At 37.1% G+C, this 27,730-nt stretch overlaps 1 protein-coding gene across 6 annotated transcripts in view; it reads right to left on the bottom strand.

Annotated features, from left to right (window-relative positions):
• LOC111147617 (protein tyrosine phosphatase, receptor type K) overlaps positions 1 to 27,730 on the bottom strand; it is a 556,451-nt gene that overhangs the window by 343,772 nt on the left and 184,949 nt on the right. For all 6 annotated transcript variants that reach the window (XM_022503780.1, XM_022503779.1, XM_022503782.1 and 3 more), the window contains exon 3: positions 14,547 to 14,818. In XM_022503780.1, the coding sequence (XP_022359488.1) occupies positions 14,547 to 14,818 (272 nt within the window). The remainder of the gene's footprint in view (positions 1 to 14,546; positions 14,819 to 27,730) is intronic.

The following is a 27,730-nucleotide window of genomic DNA, read 5'->3' on the forward strand; positions in this document are numbered from 1 at the left end:
GTTCACAAATTTAAGCATAGGTAATCTCTTTTATCCACTGTCTTTTTAGTAATGGTTATAAGATGAAAAATATAAAAGAAAAAGTTCCACTCTCTGATTCTACAAACCAAAGTAATCCATTTATATGATAGCTAATCAGAGATGCAAAGGTACTAGAAAATGAACACCCTTTTTCTTTTTCTTTCCCTCTCTTTTTTTTTCCCCCAAGCTTAGTGAGCTATACCTTGTCTTGGCCTAACAGGCACCAAGCTTTACCTTTCCAGGCTTTTTACTTGGAGAACAGAGGAAGCAGATTGTGCCTTTCTGATTCCCAATTATTCCCTAAGGTGGCTGATAGACACACAAGATCCCACTGAGTTTGCAAGGAAGGTTTACATGGCTGAGGTGAGAGGCATGTTTCTGCAACCCGAGCGCTCTCTGAACTACGTGGGGTACGAGGCTGAAATTCAATACAGGGCATAACCTCTCGACAAGGCATCCCACTGAATTTCAGTTAGTACAGTGATAACTAAGAAAGAGTTGGTAACTTTGCCTCCTGTGTTCTTTGCTTGACCCTTTTCCAAAAAGAACCCTAAGATCCAAAAACAAACTCATTTCGAACTTCTGTGCCTTACCAGTCAGGCCAGTGACTAAATAACTCAACTGGCTCCAAACAGAGAGGTAAATGGAGATGTGAAAAAGGAGAAAGGCCTTTGGTGGCATCGCAGCATCACAAAGGCAGCACAGGGACAATTCTCAATCTAGGAACCCGGCAAAAGGAACTCTCAACGTGAACAGGGAGCTTCCTGCTGCCAATCAATACGGCACTCCTGACTGTATGGTGAGTGAATGCCGTTCACTAAGTGGGATGCATTAAAACTGGCAAGTTCATTTGTGAACAGCAACTCACTTTATTATCCCGGAGATCTTGGGGCATAGAATGCCCTTTTATGGCACAAGGGAACTTACTTGCTACACGTGACATGGAACTTGGAAGCACTGGGAAAGAAAGCAAATAAAGGATTAGAAGCCACCCAGGTGTAGGAGATTAAGGGTTTAATGGGCAGATGGAAGAGAAGAGCATCATCTGGACACCCTTCATCCTTTATAATAAGGGAAAGTTCCCTAGCGATCCCAGCAGAAAGAATAAGCTTAAATGAACCAAATTTAGCAATTCTGCTGACAAAGGCAGAATCCTTGAATAGACTTTTTTCTTTCCTAATGTTATTCTGTCTGCCAAAACCTGATTACCTTTCATAACAAATAATCTCTACCTAGCAGAAAGGGAACTAAGTAACAAAAGTATGCCTTGCCCCCACAGGTCATCCTCCAAATTGTCAAATGTCCCAACTTCAAGAGTCTAGTTTGAACAGATGGGGCATGGAGAATACAGTGTGGGGATGGTCAGAGAATGCTGAGCTCTGTCTCAAAAGAATGACTTTTAAAAATCCTGACTTACCATACTGTTCTTGCTGAGAGAACCTTCTGAGTGAGCCACAAACAGTTAGGAATCAAAGTAAAGTAAATAAATCCCTTGACCTGGATTTGGAGACTTCTCAGTATTAGGATCTAACCTATTCAACGTAATCTACCATTCCTCCCAATTTCAAAACCCTGACTTCAGCCAGACAAGTGTGTCTGTCCCCTCGCAGTGTGATCATTCTCGTTTCAGAACAGCTGAGGGCGCTATCTGGGCCTTGTAACTGGGAAACTAAACCTCCTTTTACTCCTGCCTTTATATACCTAAATACAGCTCCGTTTTTGACCAAAGAACCCATGTGTTGCTTCCTTTTTGGAGTTCCATTAATTTGTTTTCTTCCCTCCACTGGACATTTAATTAAATAACAATACAAGACAGCCATTATGGATGGCTGATCTCCTTCAAAAGACGTGCTTTTTTTCCCCTATTATTTCATCACAGCATTTCTAAACATACATAAATTTTGAAATAATCATGTAAAAAATCCAATTTATCATCAGTTACCACAAAAACTTATAAACACATGGCCAATCTCTTTGGTGAACTTTATATTCCTAAACAAAAGTATGAAATTATTTTCATACTTGTTTGCTTTCTATCCAAATTTAGCCGGTAGTAACAAACTCAATAAATACTTTGTTCATTGTGAAAATGAACTGAAATCCAGTCCACCAAAGTTCTGAGACGCCCCCTTAAGTATTAAGCTTACTTCATCCAACCAAATCTTGAACAAACCATAAAAATACTTATTTTTTAAAGAAATATTAACAAATAATATTAAGAAAATATCTCCTATGGTGCCTGGGTGGCTCAGTCGGTTGAGCATCTAACTCTTGATTTCAGTTCACATCATGATCTCAGGGTCCTGAGATGGAGCCCCGCATGGAGATACTTTTTCTCTCCCTTTCCCTCTGCCCCTCCCTCACTCTCGCTCTTACGCTATCTTAAAAAAAAAAAAAAAAAAAAAAGGAAAGGAAATTAAATGAAAAGAAGAAAACAAAAAAAGAGTATGTCTCCTGAAAAACTACATGAAAGTGTAAAAATTATAACCCTACTCTTATTCCATCACTTAGTATTTCCTCAGCAAGCCAATTTTCTTTTGATGCCAAAACTGGAAAGTCATTATCAATAAACAGCCTGGCACACTAGAGAGATACTAGAATTTATCCTTAGGGGGAACCTAACTCAATTCTAGCTAGTATGATGACCTTAAATAAGTCACTTATATCATCTCTCAGTCCTTATCACTAAAATAAAAATCATTATACTCTTCCCAGTGACCTCATATTATTGTAAGGCTGATTTTTTTTTCAGTTTGTCAAACTGTTTTATAAAATACAAAGCACCATGTAAATATTACACTGGCCTCATGGCATACCCAGTCCCCTTTTAAAGAGGATCTACAGTCCACTTGGAGGCACAAGACACAAAACTATCTGAAATATTACAAGCTAAATGTCTAATTAGCGATATAAGCAACACAGACATGAGAACTGAAGTGCCTAGCAAAGGCTTCTTGGTAGCAAGGGAAAGGAAGAAAAAAAGGCACTTCAGAAGGTGGATATACTGTGCGCAAATTCACGCACACACCAAGTGCCCAATTGGTCCAAAGCACAGCTAAAGCAATTTGCAACTTACTAAAGCAGATGGTGTCAAGAAAAAAATAGTAATGGTACAGAGATTGAAGCAGTTGACTGAAGCTAAATTATGAAGGACCTCAAATGATGGCCAATCATTTTGACTTTCAAGGAAACAATGGCCAAATCTGAGGAATGCAACACCAGTAAATCAGCATACCAAGAAAAGTAACTGATTTATAAAAGAGTCAAGAAAACACTACCATTATCAAGATGGAAAAACAACAGGAGCTGTGACTGGAGAGTAAGCACTGAAAAGACTAAAGAAGAATATACATTTGGAACATAGATAAGATGAGACCCAAGTGAATAAATAGAATCCCTTGATGACAATCTTCATAGTGTTCAGACTCTTTCCCTTGGATTACAAAGCTTCCCATCTTTTTTTTTTTTAAGATTTTATTTATTTATTTGATAGACAGAGATCACAAGTAGGCAGAAAGGCAGGCGGGTGGGGGGGGGGGGCGGGAGCAGGCTCCCTGCTGACCAGAGAGCCCGATGTGGGGCTCCATCCCAGGACCCTGAGACCATGACCTGAGCCGAAGGCAGAGGCTTTAACCCACTGAGCCACCCAGGCACCCCCAAAGCTTCCCATCTTTAAAAAGGATCCCTTTGAGCCCCAGACCTGTCATTGTCCCTTCACTATGCCAATCTCCTCCCAGATTTAAAGACCTTCATTTAGCTGTTTTCTCTGTCTCTGGTGCATTTTTTCTGATCTTAGTGGGCCTAGGTCCTTTTTGTCATTCAGATCTCCAGGTGAAGGTCACCTTCTCAAACAACTCACTCTTCCTGAACTACCTGGTCCAAGGTGGTTTCCAAGACCTAACTGTCCTACTACTCTACCTTAATTACCTGCAAAGTGCTTCTTGCATTTTAATCCTTTTCTTATTTATTCACTTATCCTTCCCACCACCCCCCACCCCAAGACTAGAATTCTGGGAGAACAGGAACTTCCAGATTTCAGGATGGTGCATGCCCCAGCAGACAGAACAGTGCCGGGTGTAGATTAGGTGGCTTGATAAATAGTTGTCAAACTGATAAAGAAAGGAGTTGTTCACTGTTGACCTTCACAGAAAAAGTAAAAGTTGCTGTCCTCCTGGCTGGCTACTCCGGGCTCCATATCTTCTTCAGGCCTGAATATCCCACTCCCTTATGCTGTGACTGAATCCCAAAATCTTTAAAGTCTTTTTCTTTTTTACTTTACCAGCTTTAGTTCCAGTTTTTCATTTGTAAATATGAGCTTTAAATAGACTACGTCCACAGCTTCACGACCTCCTTTGAACCTCATCAAACACAGGTAGACTAGCTAGCATCCCATATTGCAGAGACTGAAACTCAAAAGGTCCCACAAAATAGTCACTCAGTGAACAAGGAGGTGTTGACCACTGGATGTGGAACTGAACACAGGCCAAATGACATCTAGTTTAAACTTTCACCCAGTATATAAAAGGGCCCCCACCCCATATTACACTAACATTAAAAAAAAAAGTAAGACTTAATTCTCATGTAGCATGTCAGAATACTTAATGTTTTTATATATATATGTATATATATATAAAAAAATAAAATTACTTGGTTATGTGCTTATTGTCTGCTTACAATTCCCCTTCTACCGAGAAAGGGGAGAAAAACAGAAAAAGGAAAAAACATAACAGAAAAAGAAGAACAGCAATCAAAAAATAAAAAAATAACAACAACAACAACAAAGAAATTCACCCTGGTATTTATGGGGCTAAGTGGACTTCATCCCTTTGTAAGTCTTACATTACTGAAGTTCACAACCAAACCATAAGTGTTTTTTTTAATAAATATTAATACGGAGAATCATTGTATCTGTTTCCAAGTATTATATTTGTGCTGTTGTTGCAAAATACCAGGATCTAAATATGTTTAGGTTTGAACTAAACTTTGATCTCTAAGTGCTAGAAATTTTCCATTCGTTATTACTTTACTGAATTATTACTTGGTATACATTTATGACTACAGACCTTATTTTTAAACATAAAATGAGAATTGATTTACTGCTTCCAGAAGAATTTATTGCTGAGGAGAATGATTTTTTTAAAAGATCATTCAAAGAATATTAAGAATCTAAATCTCATCAGGAAATTCCAGTGGTGTGCGCAATGGTTATTTATGTAACTAAATGCAGAAATAACATGCAGCAGCTACTTTTATAATGACAGCTTTAAAAACACCTTTTGAAAATGAAAACAACTAAAATTAATCACAAATTTTCCACTAGATTTCATAAGTAGATGTTTTAATTTACAGAATCCAGTTTGTTTCCCTTTATATTCCAACTTGTGTTACTAACAACAGAATAGATTCTATGTAATATCATCTAAAGGAATCATAAAATAGATAAAAACTCTATGTCTTACATTTCCCTTATATTTCCTTCCTACTACACTCTCTCCATTGAAAAACTCATACTAAAATAGATAATTATATCCTTTTATTTTTCCATTATGCTCTAAGAATAAAAACTGAAATCCCCACAGCATACAAGTTAAATTTTAAATAAAAACATAACGTCACTCAGTTTTGTTTTTCCTGTGAAGAGCCAACAATTTTGTTCACATACTGCATGTAGCCTAAAATTAGAGGGGAAAAAAAAAGTCTTTGAAATGGAAATGGACAAAGAGGTCACACAAAAATTCAAGTTGTACAGAAACTTGAAAGCACCGCCCCCCCCCCCAAAATGACCACTTACAATTAAGTATCAAAGTCAGCAGACAAAATAACTGCAGGAAGAATTTTTTTTAAATTATTATCTGTGCTTTTTCTTATATGAAATGGTACCACATTAATAAATGGTACAGCATTGTCAGAAACGTCATTTAGCTGATTAGAAAAACTAGCATTTTTTTTTCTGTTTAAGCAGGAATCCTGCCCCAGTGGGATACATTTTTTTTTTTTTTAATCTTGGTACCCGAAGATGAGCCCATTAAATGCATGCTAAATAATTAATAACGAGGTGTGGAAAATAAGGAAGCAGATGTGTGTTAACGCAGACCCAACGAGCTGGGCTGAGTGCAAGGGAATGAGCCAGCAGAGAACTGGCGCCCCTTCTGCTACTCTGGAGCATCTGTCTTCCCCAGCCCCCTTGCGTGAACCAAACACCTAAAGAAAAAAAAAAGTCATACATTGAACAAACACTGCCTAACTCTCCTTACTGCTCATTATTTTTCAATCCACTAGTAAAAAAGAAGTGAATTAATTTCATGGAAATAGTTCTCAAAAGAATTAGTGAAGGGGCACTTGACAGCTCCTGCTTACTCTAAATAAATAAAATGATTTAGTAAAATAACAAGAGACCTCTGTCATCTATTTGCAGTAATTATTGTGTTAACAAGCAGGACTCTCTTCTTCCTTTGTTTACATTTATTTACAAACTGTAAGTTTCATCAATGAATCAATTACAGAATCTAAAGGAAAAGTAAAGCAGATGTTTTATAGTAAAAGCAAATCACCGTCAGGACGGAGGGAGAAGTCATCCTCACAGGGTTTAAGTTTTACGAAAACAATGACTATAATAACATGGGAGTTTTTTCCAAACCCATTTGGAGTACTTTAAATGAAACAAATAGGAAGTCATTAAGATTAAACATCAGCAGCAAAAGGCTGCTTTGTTAATAGCCTATCAAACAGAAGGTATTCAGACAATGTAAAAATGAGCCCAAGTGCCCAAGTTAGACAATTACAGTTGCCTTAAGAAGAAGAAGCCTATCTAGTTGTGACTAAATCCAGAAGTCACTGATATGGCTAAAGTCCAATATTTTAATAGCAAGATTAAATTGGTAAAGAGGAAAAAAGGGGGGGAATGATTTTGACCACTAATAACCAGCAACTCACTCCATGTATGAAGATAAGGAATATTCATTTAGCATGTGATCAAATATTAAATCAAACTGAAGAAGACAGACATAGAATTATCCAGTCCAGTGTCTAAGACATGGTAGACACCCAACAAATGATCCTTCCTTCCTTCTTTTCTTTCTACTCCCTCCAGTCATTGACTCATTGCCTTACAGCCCTCTTGACATTTTCAAGTATATAGGTCTGTCTTCTCTGTACGCCTGGACTAAAAAAATTGTTTCATTCATAGATAGTTATGTGTTCTTTTAATTCTACCATATGGCTCACAGGTGCTATCCACAAATGCCATGGATTATAGGTGGGACTGCTTGAAAGCTCAAGAACGGTATGACAGGGTATATTTGGATGCTCTTGTCTGTGTCAGAGAATACTCATCTAAAAGTTATTTAAAAATGGTTTTTATCTTAAATAGTATTGTCATCATTATTTTGCCTGAGGTAGGATGCTGCCTCTTTTCCTTACTTTGTTCTGTTACCCTAGGTTTATCACCTTCCTCATAGTTACAAGACAATGGAGCAGTGCCAAGTATCATGCTCTCAGGCAAGAACAGGTCTCTCTCTTTTTTATCAGGGACAAACATCTTTCCCAGAAGTCCCCCAACAGATTTCTCCCTCATAGTTCTTTGACCAGAGCCATGTCATATGGCCACTCCCACCTGCAAAGGAAGCTAGGATAGCAAGTAAGTTGGGAGGGTGTCCTGCCAGTGTGCAAGAAAGAGAGGAGAATGAAGACTGAACAGATAATAAATGCAACATTGTTACAGAAGAGGATGAGTTGGGTCATTTATAATGCTTATAAATAAAAAAGTTTTAAGTGTAATATACATCTAGTCCTATGGACTGAATTCTTTCCCCCAAAAATTTATGCTGAAGCCCAAATCCTCAATGTCACTGTATCTAGAAATAGGGCCTTTGGGAGTTAATTAAGGCTAAATGGAATAATATGGGACCCTCACCTAATAGGCCTGGTGCCCTTACAGGAAGAAGAAAAGCTGTCTCTTTCCAACATGTGAGAACACAGTGAAGATGGTGGCCATCTACAAGCCAGGAGGTAGCTCTGACCAGGAGCCAAAAACGGCCAGCAGCTTGGTCTTTAGACTTCCCATCATGAGAGAAGTCCATTTCTGTGGCTTAAGCCACCCAGTCTGTAGAACTTCATTATGGCAGCCAAGCAAACCAATACATCTAGGAAAGAAAAACCCTGCCACCCTGCTTTCTTCAGTGGAACCCTACATGGCCGAATGAGGAGTAGTATAAATTGGCAATATTCCAAGAGCTCTTTTCCTTCCTCTTTGCGTGGCTGGTTCATGAGCATGCTCCTACTTCAGCCCCATCCCCAAAGATCAATCTTTGAGAGTTTTTTTTACTTAAGTAAACAGTCACTTGGTTTAAGTCCTAATCTTCTTAGATCCAAAGCCAGCAGTATCTCTGGAGTGTAACAGTCATTCCATTGCCAAAGTATCAGTGCAATATGTGTTAACATAAAGCTTTAAAAAGGAGACAAAAACCAGAAAATCCCATGCCTGTCCATTCTTACATTTTTTCAAGCCAAGAGAAAATGTTAAGAAGAAAATGGCTGCAAAGGTTCAGTGTTCGTTTCTCAGTGAATTAGGAAAGCAAAAAAAAAAAAAAAAAAAAAAAAGACACATTGTGCTATATTATCACTTTCCAGTTTCTGGCCAAACCCCTGTAGTTTTCATCATGCATCATTTTTGTGATTAATGATGTGCACCCAGTTAATGGAAAACAGCAGATTAGGTTTCCACTAATAGTTTTGAAGTTATGTCTGCCTGCCTCATTTAGTAACAACCTCACTGTTCAGTAAGAAACTAATGGATTTAATCCTAAAGCAGAACTGAGTTTTATGCATACAAGACAGGTCAGATTTCCAGACTGGAGAAAATTACACTTTTAGAGGTGTGTTGATCTTCAGTTGAAATTTAACACTGAGATAATGCCTCATAATGTTTTGGGTATTTTTTTTTCTTTTTACTTCTATTTGGTGATCAATTTGAAATTTTACAGTACTCACTTGAGGCCTATAAAAATAGGCAGAATTAGCAATTTGTAACCATGGCAAATAAAAAAAATCATACTTTCTATAATTAGTATACTGAGCTAAAAAGACATTTATTTCTCTGAAGACACAGGTGAGAAACAGTTCCTTATATATTAGTATATCATTACAACACTTATGTCATAAACAAAATTTACACTTGATTGTTCTCTTTCATTGTATAAAATGTTGGCTCCAAATTACTGTATTTTTAAGAAAAACAACGTGGTACAGTGAAAAGTATACTAATCTAGAAATATAGGAATCAACAGACAACTATTAGAGTTCCATTTATGCCTTAAGTTACTTTGGAAACAAATCTATCTTTTGTTTTCATTTTCTCCACAATACTTTACACTTATCTGTCTTAAGTCATTTAACAAATGCTATATTGTCTCAAGTTCCATCTCTATGTATTTCACATTTCCCATCTGGACTAGGCCCCCTAATGGCAGACCCCACATCTGATTTACATTTTTATCTTCTCCAGTGCCCACTAGAATGTAAGCTTCTGGAGAAAAGGGACTTGCCTATATGTCCCCAGGGGTTAGGAAAGTGTAACCTCACATTAATAAGCTGTCGAATAAGTGGATAATTTATTTTTATTTATTTGAGAGAGGGAGAGAGAGCACAGGTGTGGGGGTAGGGAGAAGTAGATTCCCTGCTAAGCATGGATGGAGCACAAGGTAGGGCTCGATCCCACAACCTTGAGATCAGGACCTGAGCCAAAATCAGACACTTAACCAACTGAGCCACCCAGGCAGTCCAGAAGACATTTTAATAAACACAAAACCTACGGGCACCTGGGTGGCTCAACTGGTTTAGCGTCTGTCTTTGGCTCAGGGATCCAGTCCCACAACTGGCTCCCAGCTCACCGGAGAGTCGGCTTCTCCTTCGACCTTTGCCCTTCCCCCTGCTCCTGTGCTCTCTCTCTCTCTCTCTCTCAAATAAATAAATTAAACACACACACACACACACACACACACACACACACAAACACAACCCCTAGGGTCCTGGAATCAAACCCTGTGGTGGGCTCCCTGCTTCCCTCCCTCTCTGCACCACATCCCCAGCCCCCGCTCAAGTGTTCTCTGTCTCTGAAATAAATAAACAAAAATTTAAAAATAAATAAATAAATAAACACAAAACCCAAAAAGAATGACATGGAGGAGGGCAGATGAATAGGCAAAGCACAGAGAATTTTTAGGGCAGTAAAAATCCTCTATGACACAACAATGATGGATACATGTTATTATACACTTGTCCAAACTCTTAGACTGCACAGCACCAAAAGTAAACCCTAAAATAAAATTACTATGAATTTGAGTGATTACTACTTGTCAGTGTAGGCTCATCCATTATAATAAATGTCCCACTGGTGGGGGATGGTGATAATGGGGCAAGCTGTGCATATGTGGGGACAGGGGATTTATGGGAAATCTCTGTACCTTCTCCATTTTGCTGTGAACCTAAAACTGCTCTACAAAAAAAAAAAAAAAAAAGAAAAGAAAAAAGTCTTGAGGAAAAAAAGTGAACAAACAAAAATGGCATGTTTTCAAAACAGAAAAAGAAAATGCAGAGAAACAGAAGAAAATGCTGAGCATATATTAAACCCAATAGATTTTGCCAATGTTTTATCTACCCATCATGTTAATCTAACTTTATGGTAAACACATGCTTTGTGTCAGATACCTTTCTAACCACTACATGTATATAAGATACGTATTACTGATTTATCAGGTAAGGAAACTGTACTCAAAAGAAAAGCTACAGGATGTACAACTGCTAAATAACAGAGTCAAGATTCACCCAGGAAGAAATGGCTCCAAAGTCCATGAGTCTTATACTGATCTAGCAAGTAACCAAAATTCATAAGTTGGCCTCTATTTCATGATTTCATGCATAGTTTTTTTTTTTCCTTTTTCAAATAAGAGTTCAACTTTCTTGAGGTTAAAAACTGGTATCCCCTCATTATTAAACAGTCCACAAGATACTTAATTTCTTGTTTGGGCACCTTCTGTTTAGGTATCTAGCTAGTTGAAGTTTCTAGGAAGGGTAAATCACACCAAAGATAAACTACATCTGTTTGAGATTTTTCAAAAGGAAAAGGAAAAAAAGAAAAAAAAAAAAAAGCTAGCTTAAAGAGAGGTTTTTTTTTTTTTTAATCCACTTCTAGGAGTATGAGTTTTATATAAAAATTATCCTATACTAATTAAAACTAATAGCAACCTGGGGTAATTTTCTTTTTGATTGTTGTTGTTGTTGAAGTGGATGATAAGGAATGTATTGGAGGGATGGTCAGGTAACTAATGGCTCAGGCAAAAAAAGACAGGATTTTCCACTAGAAGTACAAAAGAAAAGGGAATCCAAAAAACGAGAAGGTTTAAAAAAAAAAAAAAACTTAAAAGAAGTTTCAGAGAGTGTAAAATCTCTGGAGAACTGAAGCTGAATAAACTGTGGAACCAGGAAGAATAGTTTCTATGCATATCACAACTTACTTAATCTACAGTCTAGGAAAAATTTTTTAAAAATGCAGTGTTTCTCTAGGAATTAAAAAGTAGGTAGTAGGCTTCTAATATACCTAGCACAATGTGATGCCTACACTTTAATTTTTAAAAATCCATAAAGATTCTGCATTAAGCAATAGTCAAAAGTTTTTCATGCTATTTCCTAATAGCAAAAAGTCTTACATAAATACAGTTTATGTTATGCTGGTGTTTCTAATAACTGATACACAGGTACAACTAGTTACCTAAAGGACAGAATCAATGTAATCATCAATCAAGTAATCTATTGAGCACAAAGCACATGAATAAAAATTATTTTACTCCGTTTTTTGTTCTCGTTGATAAGTTTTGCAGGTTAAGGAAAAAAGATGTGGAAGTAAAGTAATTAATCACTTAAGTAATGATCTGTTGCTCAAATTTCAATCTGCAAGAAAGAAATGTTTACCCACAGGTTCCAAGTTATATAGTAATCTTTTTCTCTGATAAGACATCTCCAAAAAGATCTCACTGGCCAGGTTAAAACCTGCACACATACTTTTTGCCTTGCTTACTTAAAACACCATAGGTACACATAACCCTAGGGAGCTTTGTCATGCAAAAGGAGACTGAACAAAGAAGCATCCAGTCCATGACAGTGTAATTCAACATTAAAATTAATATTGCAGAAGCGTGTGCCATAAGAAAATGTTATTAAAATATCATGACTCAAAGATAGATCTTGCAAAAAATAAGAAAAGGTAATGAATTATATGTATGCTATTTCTTAGTCGTGAAGGCATATTAGCATGTTCCCTAGATAGATTATTTGTTGGATTTATCAAAATCCACTTCTATGTTTTTCCTTAAAGATATAACTAACGGGGCGCCTGGGTGGCTCAGTGGTTAAGCCGCTGCCTTCGGCTCAGGTCATGATCCCAGGTCCTGGGTTCAAGCCCCGCATCGGGCTTTCTGCTCAGCAGGGAGCCTGCTTCCTCCTCTCTCTCTGCCTGCCTCTCTGCCTACTTGGATTTCTCTCTGTCAAATAAATAAATAAAATCTTAAAAAAAAAAAAAAAAAAGATATAACTAACAATCTGATTCCTTAAAAACAATCTATACAGATAGCAAATAGCAGTGTTGAATACAGGCAATCTGACTCCAGAAATCAAATTTTTAACAATTTTGCTAATTTGTTATTTGGGTTTAAATTTATTTTAAGGAGGCTGAACCTGCTGACAGTTTTCTTTTGTTAAATCAGAGCTTTTTCTTTTCAGTAATAAGCTCCAATAACAGGTTCTAGTGAAGTCACTGAAAGGACAGTGGATTGTGAGGGTGAACCAGCAAATGACGACCCACTATTGTCAGAGATGGGCCCAGTGATCTTGCTTCCGGTGCCTTAGCATTAGTTTCATACACTTCCAGCCACCTACCTACCACGTGCTGCCCTCCCAGAGCTGGAAAAGCAGATAGCTTTCCTATACTGAAGAACAACATCCTTCAGCTCAGGAATAACAGAATCAAGCAGTACCTGAAGAAAATCCATTACAATCTCAATAGACACATAACCCTGAACAAAGAACCTTACCTGTGGAACGATACCTATGAAGTAAGAGACTTTTTAATAAAATAGAAAAATCAATTCATGACAAAGCAATTAAAACAATGTATGGTGTTTCCTCCTCCAGGAATAAAGACAAGGTCCACCTGAAGAAATTGTTCATTTTTTTTAAAAAGCATAAATGAATTCTTCTTAGCTTATAAATTACCCAATGGCCACAATAAAATATACTTTTACATTATACATTCTCATTAGGTTCTGTAACAAATTATAAATAGACAAGTTTTAAATCCCAAGACCTAATGCAAAAGTGAACTTCAAAAGAGGTAATTTTATTTTTCTGTGCCTAGGGACAGGTTTTCTCCACTACTCAAAGTATGGGGTCCTTATGAAACTTTTCATAAACCTAAACAGAGAAAGAAGCAATTACATTAATTTATATGGAAAATTTTTTGAGCATTCCCAGACCCAAAAATAACTCTTCGCCTTTTCTGATACCTTAGGACACATCTTGCTTACAGATGCGCAAAATAAATGCAGATAAAGCACAGATGTTCACACAGTTCAAAGCTATGGTAGCTTGATGCTAAGAAATTGAATGTAGTTCCTGGAGAAGGAGCTTGGCGGGGGCCCCCCTTGCAGCTGGGCTGTGTGCTGGCTGTTTCCATAATGGCTGGCTACAAAACAAAGTCTGCCCACTACTTTAGCTTTTCACTTTTCTCAGAAAAGTGGAAATCCTTTTTAGATTTCTTTCGGTTAGCATAATGGTTTACTAAAACTTCACTTTAGTAAAAGCAAAGTGGCATAAGGCGATATTTCAAAAAGCGGGTGGATAGTTCTACTGAACCTTATAGGGAGGATTTTGAACAATTCTCCAAACTGGTAAATGATCGTTTTTTTGTTAAACCATATAAAATCAGCCTCGCAAAATACAAAGTAGATATATTACGCATTGTCCAGTTTAATCATAATTAAATGAAGTATTTCTGGGGAAAAAAAACGAAGACATGTGGAGAACTTTTCCTTTTTTGTTTGCTTATTTTGAAACTACACGTAACTGATAAAAATGTAAATAATTATTCAAAATGCCTCTCCCTTGGATAATATAATTCATGAAACACTATTTCATGTTTAGTTTCCAAATGTTATTGTCAGAAGTCAGCAAACCAATTCAGTCTGAATAATGCACTCAAATAAAAAGGACTTTTTCTTCCTGAACAGAGACAAGGAAATAAATCTGTCAATAAAAAGCTCTTAGTCAACCAACCAACAAATTTCGTACCTAAAACTACTGTTTTTCAGTATGTGGAAATTTGTGTGTGCCAATGTTTTAAACATTTCCTCAAGAACAGGGCAAAAGGAGGGAGGAAGAGATGATCTCTGTTCCAAGGTGCTAGTATTTACCTCTATTACATACACAGTGAGATCCAATGACATGAAAACATAAACCAGAAAAGCATAGATGATTACCTGATATTCATTGGGCCAAAAGGTGCTCACTGCTAGCTCTGCCCGAAGCCAATCTCTACCTGTGAATCCAGTCACATTCCAAATTGGATTGGCAAGAGGTCCTTTATTCACCCTAACCAATATGTTCAAAGTGCCAGGATTCAACCCTTTCTGGCTATATAACAGGTAACTGAAATCAATACAGTGAGTGTCGTTCTCCTTCATCGTAGGCAGCTGAAGTCTGGCTTTTTCTCCAGGGTCATGATCTGAAGAGTCCACTATCATATAGGAACCTGAAATGACATTACATATAATAGAACTAAGTAGACACATAAACAAAAGGAATCTCTAATGACAGGAAAAAATGCTAAAAATAATACAAATCCATTTTCTGCACTATATTTAACTCAAAAGGGCTATTTTCCAGAACAGAAAAATATCAAACAAGTGGGTGAACTCAATTTTTAGTAAGTAACAGATATTGTTCAAAGCACGTAATACGTATAAATTTGTTTGCTCTCTGCAACAACCTGTTTTACAAACTAGTAAACTGAAGTACAATTAGTAACTTATTCAAGGTCAAATAGAGTAGGTAGAATCTGGTTCAAATCCCAATCCCAAACCTGTAGCCTAACTAAACAAAGGTCTTTCATTATCAAACATGCAAACAAATAGGAGCAATACCTTTTCAGCCTGGCTTCCATAGAGGGGGCATCTTTCCCTTTCCCTATCATACTAGTCTTGCAGAGAGATGGCTTAACTAAGTGTCAGCTCAATCCTTCCTAATTCCAGATCCCAAGATCATCATTTACATAACCTGGGTTACTAACCACTCTGGACTAACCACTCTGACCTTAAGTTTAGGGAATAAGGATACTTTGCAGTGTACATGTGAGGAGAGAAGTTGAAAATGTCAATTTTTTAGATCTAAGAATCTGACATATGGTGGATTTGCCTACTTCTTTAAGTCTTGCCCACTAAGCTATCAGCTAACCACCATGGCCGCTGGTCCCAATTCTGCCACAGTCCTGCCATTAAGCCCCTCAGAGCTTCAAGAAACCTGCCTTGAAAACACTAGTCTAACTCCATTACCTTTGATTTAATAAGTATTTCTTGGTTGTCTCTCATAGGACATAAGAAGTGCCAACCTCACAGCACCTCACAGTTCCACCCTCAAACACACAGTCTTAGTGATAAGTACAAACATGGAGTTTGAACATCAGATGCTGTTATTAGTCCAAGGACCTCTGCAGAAAAACCACCAGATTTTCTCACATCACTGTGGATTTTAAGAAAGATGCATATCACAAAAATGTCAATATACCTATTTGTCACACTTAATGTAGACTGCAAAATTTTACCATAATGTTCCCCCTAGGATGTAATTTTAACCAGAACATATTAGGCGTAGAATTACAGAATCCACTGTTACAATGATTACACCCGGACCTCTCTTCCTGACCAATCAAACCTGTTCCCTCCTTAAAACGTAGTCACTTTCATATTATAAACTAAATATTCATTGATTACCAGTCTAACTAGTTCGATGTACCCCCAAAGCAAGTTCAAATCATGGCAGATAAGAGGACTTTTACTACTTAAGAAACTGAAATTTCAAATCTGATGAATTCCCATTCTAGAGCTCAGAACTTATATAAAGATTTCCTATGATAACACTACTAGTTACCAGGCAAAGTACAGAATACATTTACTATAGTGGTGGTTACTGATATTACTTCCACTTGATTTTTCTCCGTATTCATCTTCTCTTGTAACCTGAAATTGTCTTTTTTTATTTCTTCTTCATTCTCACAGATTGCAGGCAGAATAATAGAATAAATTGGTCATGTATATTTTTGGAGAAATTACATCTTTTTTCTTTTTAAACAGGATATCCTGGATCCCAACCCAACTTATACAAGCAGGATGTCTCTATTCTTGGTTATACACACATTCTGAGGTCCATGTCTGATTTGCCAGGATGTCTTTCAGACTCACCAAAGCAGAGCTGACCAATGACCAGGCCTAAGATCTTAGACAAGTTACTTACTGTTATTGGACCTCAGCTTCTTCACAAACCTGTGACTTATTTTTCCACTGCCAGACAGATTTGTTTGTTGTTGTTGTTGTTGTTGTTGTTGTTGTTTTCAGTGATATGTTATGGCAGTAGTGAGTTTAAATTATTCTTACAAGTCTTCATCAATTATGGCTTCTGATTGTCAATTTCAAGGTAGTGCTCTTTAATTGACTTATGGGCTTTCAAATAGTTATTTTTTTCCATTATAAAATAAACTTTGGCATAAAATATGCTTTGTCAAACATCTTAATTACATACTGTGATACTTGCCATTAAGACCATTTAGTAATTTTCATCCAGTTGCACTTTCAAGCTATGATAATTTTCTTATTAAGGAAATGGGATGAGCAAAGTATATTAATTTGTAGGAATTACCAATTGGATCATTAGAAAAGACAAAAGTCACAAAATAAAAGCTTGCTCAAACTACTGCAGCATTTCAATACAAGTTAATTTAAAAAAAAAAAGTGCTGCTATTTCATTTCTATAGAATGTTTAAGCTAAATGAGCTTCTTTCAATGCAATCTTATTATTGCTACATTTTCTGAGTGTTATCAAATAATATGCATTTATTGCATGGCTCCAGAAGGGAAGAAGCAAGCAATAGCACCAAAGAGTCAACCAAATACTTCTGCCAGCTGATTTCATACAGTGGCAATTTACCCAGCAGGCACCACGGAGGTAGCTGCCTATTTGACATAAGATTTACTTTCATCATCCCAAACATAGAGAATACTATGCTATTCTTATCAACTTCTAAAAATTACTTCTACAATATCCCAGAATAACTGGCTGTAACACTTAGAGTCAGGAAATTCTACAGTATACATTTCCCTCACTTTTATGTCCTAATTTAAGCGTACTTGCTATAGTTCTGTCACCAGCTAACTAATCCCTCAGGTTTCTAATAAGCGTTCAGTTCTATTTAGTTGTGATTTACCTATCTCAAGACTTAATAATGAAACATCTGTGCCAAACATGTATTATGTAGTAACTTTTAATCAATGTGATTTCTTTAATGCGGCCTTACAAATATTCCTTATGGTCTCTGGAGCAACAGAGGTATCAAATATATCATTTAAGACATAAAAGAAAAAGTATTAGGCTTATGATAATATTTTTTAAGAAGTATAACTTTTCTGGAGAGCATTCTGACAATGAGAGCCAAAAACCTGAAAAGAAATAGATGCTCTCACAATTTGGAGGATTTGATCCTCCAAACCAAAGGATGTAAACTAGATAAACAATCTGTATACATAAAAAGATATAGCTTAAAAAAAGATGTCCATCTCATCATGACATTATTCAAAACAGAAAAACAGGGGCACCTGGCTGGCTCAGTCAGTAGAGCACTCAATCTTGATCTTAGGGTTATGGGTTTGAGTCCCACTGCTGGGTGCAGAGATTACTTAAACGTAAAATCTTTTAAGAAGTATAAAATAAAAAATAAAACAAAGAAAAACAAAAGTATTTTAAATGTCCAATAACAAGCAATGTAAGATTATGGTAAATCAGTTTGATGAATAATTCTGCAGTCATTAAAAACAAATAACTAAAACCACTTGGTGGAAGATATTCACAATATGTTAAGTAAAATAAGCAGGTTATAAAATATTATACCCATTTTGAAAAACCATATATATAAACTAAATACAATTGTGTAAATGTGTGTATTCATAGAGGTACACATACACATGCACATATGACAAGAAAAAAAGAATATACAACAAAGAGTTAACTGTATTATCAAAAGGGACCTATAATTGTCATCTCTTTTTCTTATTTTCATGTGCATTCACTGAATATTCCATAATGAACATGCAATAGATTTGTACTTTAAAAAAAGAGAGACTGCGTGAAGACTATCTTACGTAAGTAACATCAAATAAATAATGATAAATACTTAATAAATAAACATAGGTATTTGCCTTTTAAAAATAAATCCTATTTGTATCCTACAGATTAACAGCACCTTGGCTTTCAAAAAAACACAATACAAATATCACTCCTTATTAACATTCATTAAAAGAGGGGGGCAGTGAGTAAACTAAATAGCAGTTTTTATTTAAAAAGAATAACCAAGAAAACAAGTCCCATATTCAAAAATGCCATAGTCTAATATCTGAATAAGTAAACCATGTCCTACGGATTTTATGTATTAATGAAAATCTTATCTTTTTAAGATATACTTCTAGGAATAACATAATAACACAGGAAATGGGATTAACTACACAGAAAATAATGAATGATAAATAGGTTTCCATACTTCATTTTAAAACCCTTTATTTATATATCCTTTAGTACACTAACATAATATTTTTGTTAAGTTGATTCTTATTTAGAATCCACTGAAGGTGCCCTGTTAACTAAAACTGAAAGAAATGTCCACTTCTCAGCCTGGTACTGACGACCCTCCATGATCTTTGCCATCGTACCCCCTCTGACCTCTCCAGTCTGACAGAGCCCTCACTACTTTCCCCACACACCATGCCAGTTCTTCTCCAGAACGGGCTCAGCCCTCCGTAAGAAAGCCTCCTTCAGCTCATCCCTATGCCAGCTCTTGCCCATTGATCTTCCTCAGCACCCCATCCTTATTGAGCTTTCCCTGCCTTGAAGCTCTTTGATACACTGTCTGCCTTCCTGGTTCTGGCCCTTAATTATGCACTGCTTTTGTACAAATTTTAAATAATTTATACAGGTATTGTTTATCCCCCTCAGAAGAGTGATAGAAAGCGCCTAATTTATTCAGAGTCCCATCAGCAGAGAGAAGCCACACAGAAAATCTAACAGTGAAAGTGTAATATAAGAATCATAAACTATGAGAAGAGAAACTCTAAGTTATAAAGAGAACCCTAACGCGTAACCACAATAGCACAGGAAGGACAGACGTAGCAAGGGGAGGGAGGCTGCTGAGAAGCAGATCTCCTTCAAGAAGGTGTAGCTTTGCAGCCCACTGGATGGTGAAGGAGGTTGCTGGGCCACTCAGGCCAGAGCTGGTCCGTGAGCAGGAAAGACTCCCATGTATCAGGGTACCACGAAGCCGGGGATGGGCTGTAGGGAGGCCCACGGCGAGGTCAGCAGGCCCGGGCTGGGGCCAGAAGCACACTAAAGGCCAGAAGCACTGCATGTGCTGTGCACATCACTGGGCCACTGCCAGCTCTTCAATATTAGCATGAAAAGAACTAACATAGAAGCACAATTCAAAGGAGTAGAAGCACCTTCCTGCTAAAATCCCTTCAGCACCCTCTACGGACAAACGACAAGACATTGCAGGACAAACTGCATGGTGTTAACACTGCACTAGCTACAAAGGAGAAACATTTCAATGGTCAACCTCCACTACCACAGAGCAGTTAATAAGGGGTGGGTTTGGAGCTGCAAAAGCAATGATCTGAAAACAGGCATAGCACTGAAGGAGGGCCTTACACGTTAGAAGTTCAGTAAGTAGTTGTTAGTTGGTCATCTGGATGACTGAATAAATGAGGAGACAGACACCAGCTCTCAGTTATAGTAACATATGACTGTCAAGGCAGTGACAACTTTACCTTTATGTGAGGGAAATTATCAGAAGATGTCAAAACAACAACAAAAAAAACAACTAGAACTGGTTTGTGGTACTTTCAGACAGAATCGTTCGATGAAAGAGTATAATATTTGGAAGTACATACTTAACATTTTTACGAGAGCCACTCTTGTGTATATGAAAAACCTTCTATTAGAGCAAAGGTTCTGTAATGTTTTAGTCTCAGGACCACTTTTACACTCTTAAAAATTATTGAGGACATTTTCAGAGAGCTTTTATTTCTATGAGTTCTAACCGTCAATCTTGACCATAATAGAAATTCAAACTGAGAAACTTTAAAAGCCTTATTAATTCTTTTAGGATTAGCAACAATAAATCCATTATATGTTCATATGAATAACATGTTTTTATAAAAACTACTATATTTTCTAAAACAAACAAAAAGTAATAATATGAAGATAGGCGCCTGGATGGCTCAGTTGGTTAAAAATTTGCCTTCAGCTTAGATCACGATCTCAGAGTCCTGGGACTGAGTCCCACATCAGGCTCCCTGCTCACTGGGGAGTCTGCTTCTCCCTCTCCCTCTGCCACTCCCCACCACCTGGCTCATACTCTTTCCCTCTGAAATAAATAAATAAATAATCATTTTTAAAAATGAAAAGAGCATTGTTTTACGTTTTTGCAAATCTCTTTCATGTCTGATTTAATAGAAGACAGCTATGTTCCTGTTTTTACTTATCCACTCAATCTGTTGTAATATCAGATATCATGTAGCCTCTGGGAAATTCGACCATGTACTCATGAGAAAATTGGAGAAAAAAAGGGAAAGACAGTATCTTACTGCTATTATGACCATAGTTTTGACCATGCTGAACCCAAAAAGGGTCTTAGAAACCCAGGACCACATGTGGAGAGCCACTAAATATTAATATACATAATCCTTTTTATCTTTATGATCTAATGAGAACATTATCAGTGATTTTATTTATATTACGTCTACTTTGCTCAGTCTCTGCAGGGTATAAAGATGTACTCTGAAATGAAAGTCTTCACTGGGATGACAGAGAATGAAAATCAAAAAATGCTGAATTTTTATATATCAATATAAATAGGAAGGTTCTATTATAACAGTCAGGCTTCATCAGAGAAACACAACCAACAGGACACACCACACACATAAATACACAGAAACAGATTTATTATAGGGAATGGTTTACATGATTATGTAGACTAAGAAATCCAGACCAATTACCCAGATATAGTTCCAGAGTCCAAAGGTTTAAGTAATAGTCTATCTTAATAAGAATTTTTCTGTGTTCTGAGGGCCATTATGAATAGCTACCAAAGCACCAACACACTATGCAAAACAGTTACTTCTTGGCATTGACTGAGATTTTCCTAGTAGGAACAAAGAACATGCCAGAAACCATTGGTACGAAAAAAATCAGAGATGCTGTACAGTAACATTGTTTTGTGCCTAGATAGCTTAAGAAGAAGCAAACAGGATCTCTGGATAAAGAGAACAGTGACAACTGAAATTGTGTTTTGGGGTCCCAGCTCATCTGGGGTGATTTCTTTGTTGTAAAATTAATGTCTCTTAAGCATTTCTGCTGCTGTTACCTTTGTGCTAAAGACAATGTCACTGTCTACTTTTTCATGTTTCAGCTTCATTTCCTTTATTGAAGTTTCTTCTCCTCACCCCATTTTTCTACCTCTGATTAGGTGGCAACATAATACACCAAGGGACTAAAATTAAGAACCTAGGAATCAGTTTGATTTTTCCCTGTCCTTCAGGTTCCTCTTATAACCCACTAGCAGTTTCTTTGGTCTCTACATCCAAACCATGTCCTCAATTCATCCACTTCTCTTCATCTACACTAGTTTATCCAACTCCTCTCATCAATCAGGGGGACGACTAGAACCACTCCCAACAGGTTTCATGACTCCCTACTCCTTTCATGGCTCCCTACTAGCAGTCCTACAATAGCTTTCTACAGACACCCAGATCCACTTTTCTCAAAACATACAATTAATTTTTTTTCAGCTGTGCAGCGCAATGAGAATTAAATCCAAACTCTGCACTCTAGCCTATCAGCTTCAATATAATCTGGCCCCTGCCTTCCTCTCATGTTATCTCCTTCTCCTTTCTTCTCTCACTCAACATGCTCCAGGCTTCCTTCTGCCCATTAAAAATCCAAGCTCATGCCTGTCTCAGGTTGGAGTACTCTCCCCTCCACTGGATTACTTTTATCATTCATGTCTTGGCATAAATGCCACTTATTGGTGAAGAGCTCCTTGGCTTGTTAACTAAAGTAGTTCCTTCTAAGATACTTTTTTTTTCCTTTTTGAGAGAGAGAGAGAGAGAGAGAGCACATGAGCAGGGGAGTGAGGGGCAGAGGGAGAGAGAATCTTAAGCAGGCTCCATGCTCCGTGTGGAGCCCAACTGAGGGCTGGACCTCAGGACCCTGAGATCATGCCCTGTGCCCAAACCAAGAGTTAAACACTCAACTGCCAAGCCATCCAGGCACTCCCTTCTAAGATTCTTTCTAACATGTCATTCTTTGTTATTTCCTTCACAGCACTTGCCACTTACTGAATTTGTTTACTCGAGTGAAAAACTCCATAAAATATTCAGAATTCATGTATCTTCTTCATCTAAAGATCTAGAACAATGTCCGGAGCATCGGTATGAAACTGAACATCTTTATGAAAAAATCTGACAACTCTTTATTGTTATTTCCTGTTCTGCATATCCTTAGCACTTCTATAATGCACTCTTATATACCAAATAAACAATATCTATCTGTGCATCTGTCCAGCCCCAGTGTAAGCTTTTCGAGATCAAGAACTTTTTTTCCCCACATTGTACCTAACAGAGGGATTTTTGTAGCTGTAAACTTTTGGTGAATTGAATTGAAGGCCAAAAAAAGGAAGAATCTCAAAAATGGTAACTGTGTTGGTTTTAATTCAAATATAAAACAAAGAGGAAAAAACGGAGAACCTGAAATGACCTTAAACAATGTTCTCAACCTTGACAATTCCCCTAGAAGGTTACAACACTTTGGTAAGGCCAAGATAGGTGCTCTCACTTTTTTGCATGGTCTGTTATTAATTCTCTAAACTTTCACATCCTACTATTCCTTAAGATTATGCCTCTCTTCTAATGGAATTCACTCCCTATGTCATATAACTTGTTTCCATAAGAATGAAACACCCATTACAAAGTATCAGGGTGGGAAAAATAAACTTGTCTCTCAAACTTCAATACAAAACTACTGACTTTGCATCTTAGCAGAATGCAATTTTCAACAAATTTCTGTCCCCAGAATGTCCCTTCCATTGCCCTGGCAAAATATGAAACTGCTTCATTCATATTCTGCAGGAATAAACTTTCCTGTAATCCCTGAGAAGAACAGCTTTGTATTTGTTCTAGGTATCCAACTGACATTTGAAAATAGGACAGCTGCTAAAACTTTCAGACAACACAAAACACTAAAAAGAAGGTTTCATGTAAAATAAGCACAATTCTTGGCAGAGTAGGGAGTTTACCTGCTACATGTTAAGATTTAGGAACTGGACCAAACATTGTGCCACAGTTTAATCTCCTTCCCCTACAACATCTTAGAAAGTAAAAGCAGGAATCTACCTGGCACTTTCTTTGACCACCAGAATTTTCACTTTCCTCTGCAGGACACAGAAAACCCACGCAGTAAGATTATTAGACGTGTTCCTGAATACCAGCTGCCCCTTCTTCAGAAGAGGTTGATTTCACAATCTGCTGGGCTTTTCTCTCCAGGGTCTTTCAGGAGTCCAGTTTTCCTTACCTCTTACCCATCGTCTAACTTGGGCAAATAATTTAACTTTTCTAGTCTTAGTTTCCGTTTCTTGAAATCCTTCAACCGTTGCAGTCTGCTCTCAGGACTAACTGAGATTATCTACATGACATGCTCAAGTCCTTATTATTTGTCCCTTCAGATAGATTCATTCCTTTTTCCATCAAATAGTAGACAAAATCAAACTGGAAAATGTAGGAAAAGAACATTTTTCAGAGATAAAAAATGAGATGACAATGTTATGGAGTAGTATACTTAAAATCTTCCAATTCGCAGATACTTGAACCTTTCTCAAGCTTTCTGTTTACAACCTACCCAACCCCTTATGTCCCAGTGTATCAACCCTCCTTCTCACCTCTTTCCTTCTACTCCTCTCTAACCTTCTTTTCTTACTTTCTTCATTATTTTTGAAATCTCATGTAAACATAGAATACTTTCCCCAGAAACACACATACACACACATGTTTACCAACAACTATAAAGAACCACAGATCTAAGTTTAAGATTTCCTCTTAGATTTGTCTAATTTCTGAAATCCTGGCACTTATCCCATAGCTCTCCAACCTACCTAGCTTTTATGTACTGTGGTACTGAAATGTTTTGAGAAGTAGTTGCTAAAATGAAAAGCAACTTTAAGAGAATAATCAGAGTTACATTACCCCAAAAAGTAAAGGAGTCTTTGTCCTGTAGCCAATTTTGTAATCACTTGCCTTTTCAAAGGAACCCAAATTGGAAAGAACAGTGGAAGTTGAGAGAAGGTAGTACAGCCTGCCCTCTCTGGAAACTAATGACTAAATATCATACTAACAATTCCAGCCTGTTGTCTGCATATACTGAGCCCTGTTAATAATAGAAGGCCAGAACTTACAGTTAGTAGAGAAAGCCTGTTCAGTGCTCTATATTTCCATATAAATATATTTTTTCAAAGTCAAAATACTCTACTTCATAATCACAGTATGTCTGAAGGTATCAAAAATTTATTTTAATATATTACAAGAACTGGCTCTATTTGAGTCAACATTAAAAGAGATAATAACAACTATTCCTGAATAGGCAACTAGCATGTAATGATCAATTAAAGAAGAATTCAGGTTGAGCAAAATTCCTCAACTGAGTTTTCAGGTTCAAGTGGAATCAAGCTACAGGAGCAACTCAGCTGACAAATCAAGGAAGTTGCTTCCTTTATCCAAGTACAAGGACCACAAAAGTTCCTGACTACACTAGAAGACGCGTCATAAAAGGTTCAAAAGGAAAGCATAGCATATCCCCCACTGTCACCCAAATAAAAGCATATTCCTAGCTGTGAAATGGTTTAAGAATTTGTGCTCTGAAGCCAGAGACCTGATTTTGTTGCCTGGCTCTGACATTACCCACCCCAACCATCCACGTCTCCCGTCTACCATTCTACCGATGAAAATGTGAGGCCCAAAGAGTTAAGTATTTTAGCTATCAAAAAATACTGTTTGAGGGGCACCTGGATGGCTCAGTGGGTTAAAGCCTCTGCCTTCGGCTCAGGTCATGGTCCCAGTGTCCTGGGATGGAGCCCCACATCGGGCTCTCTGCTCTGCAGGGAGCCTGCTTCCACCTCTCTCTCTATCTGTCTGCCTCTCTGCCTACTTGTGATCTCTGTCTGTCAAATAAATAATAAATAAAATCTTTAAAAAAAAAATACTGTTTGAGAGGATGGTTGCAGGGATTACAGAAACGGGAAATAGCAAAGTAAAAACATGTTCCTACTTTTTTTTATTTACAGAGTATTATCTAAACCAAAAATCTATCTACTTGTTTTTGAAAACAGTGCTTCTCTTAGAAGCCCATAACAAACAAAGGAAAAGAAAACCAAAATGGTATGAAAGCATAAAACATGAGGGAAAAAAGTAAGAAACTGAGTTTACAGAAAGGAAGAAAGAGTCCAAGTGAGAGGAGAGAAAAACAAACTGCTTACACTGAAAAGTCTAAAATGCGGGAAGACAGGACAACAGAGGGAAGGACAGAATTTTACAGAAAATGGGGTTATATTTATTTTCTGTCTTCCCAAGTAGCTTCACAAACCATCAAAATATGATAAAAGAAATTGAGGCCCCAGGAGACAAAAAGGCAAAAGAGAACAGTATCATCACCTCAAATGTTGAGATTGGTGTTTTTGTTCACAAGATGTTTAATCATCTGTAATTTGAGGATTTAATATAAAATAAAATAACACCAGAGACCCATCCATTAATTACTGGCTCTCCTGAGCCTACATTAATTTAAAGTAGTTCTAGTGGAATTAGTGGTTTCCTATACTAGAGCAAAGTAAAATACCGAATCTTACTACTCTAGCTTAGGCCAAGCTATTCCATTGCTGGTACTGCCAATCCAGCTGTTATTTGAACAAATAAACAAACACACACACCTGATCAGCTGTGAAATGCCATACTGGCCAATGGTGAGGAAAAGAACAACATACAAATTCTTCTCTGACTGTTGGCAGACAATTCAACTTCCTCTTAGCAAATACAATCACCCAAGGATACTCCTCCAACAAAACATTCCTTTTAAACATAATCAGAACAGCTGCATCATGTAAGTGACCTCCATTCCAACAGTGCTCTTTTTGCCCTGAGAGCATCTTAGGCCTGTACTTGAATGTTTTCATAAATGCTAACTTAAGGCTCAATGGATGAACACAAACATTGAGAAACTGTAGAGTTTCAGTTCCCACACTAACTTTTTAAAGTTTCCCTCTGGGGTGTACTGTAGAAGCAAAAATAGAAAACAGTTCCAGCCAAAATAACAGTGGGAACTCTGACCAACAATCCAGCACAGGTATTTCCCAACCTCCCCCAAAGAAGGAAGGACTTTCCTTTATGGAAAAGAGAGAATTTTCAATAATTTCAAAAGTTTGATTTTTAGATCTTTCAATCTACTATGAAGATGCACTTTCAGCAGGTTAAGATAAATGGAAATACCTTAAGTACACAGAATAAGATCAAATTTCTCTCCTTGAGAATAACCAGAAGAATATGTCCCAACATTTTCTTCTTCTAACTATAGTATTACCACATATCTCCCAAAGAACTCTTTATATGACTTTTAAAAAGAAGGTAATTAAAAAAATTTAAAAAAAAAAAATAGTTCCCACAAACAGTGACTAAAGCCTGCAAGGACCATGAGCTGGCGGTGATCATGCCAATCATGGTGATCTACATCAGATTAGATGCAACACAAATCTACTGGCTAAAGAATCGACCATATGCCTAGACAAAGATAAGGCAATACATTCTAACTGATACTCAAAATCCTCATATCTGATCCACAGAAATCTTGCACTGCTTATTTGCCATGAATTACCAGCATGAATTCACAGTTCATAATTCATAATGCTATAATATGCATTTTTTTACCCCGCCTTTTTACTTAGAAGGCTGGTAGTCTCTCTTTCTTCCCTAGGGAGCTCAATTTCCACCTTCTCCATGAATTCCTATAATTGACCATACAACTCTGCAGGTGACTCACAAATTTTACATTTCCTACCTCATAGTGTCATGATGTGCTGAATTTTTCAAACTCAATAGTAAACTTCTTAAGGTCTATTGCCTCTCATTATGACTTTTTGCATAGTGATCTATATATAGCAGATATTCCATTAATGGAAATGATGTTGGAGTCTAACTGGAATATATTAATAGAACTGCTTAATCCTATAAAAATATCTAGTAAGATACAATCCAACCTTCCAATGAGAAAGAAAATGGATACATAAATTGCTAAGCATTACACAGAATATGAG

Source organism: Enhydra lutris, unplaced genomic scaffold, assembly GCF_002288905.1.
Source record: "Enhydra lutris kenyoni isolate GAN:26980312 unplaced genomic scaffold, ASM228890v2 scaffoldscaffold17, whole genome shotgun sequence".
Lineage (NCBI taxonomy): Eukaryota > Metazoa > Chordata > Mammalia > Carnivora > Mustelidae > Enhydra > Enhydra lutris.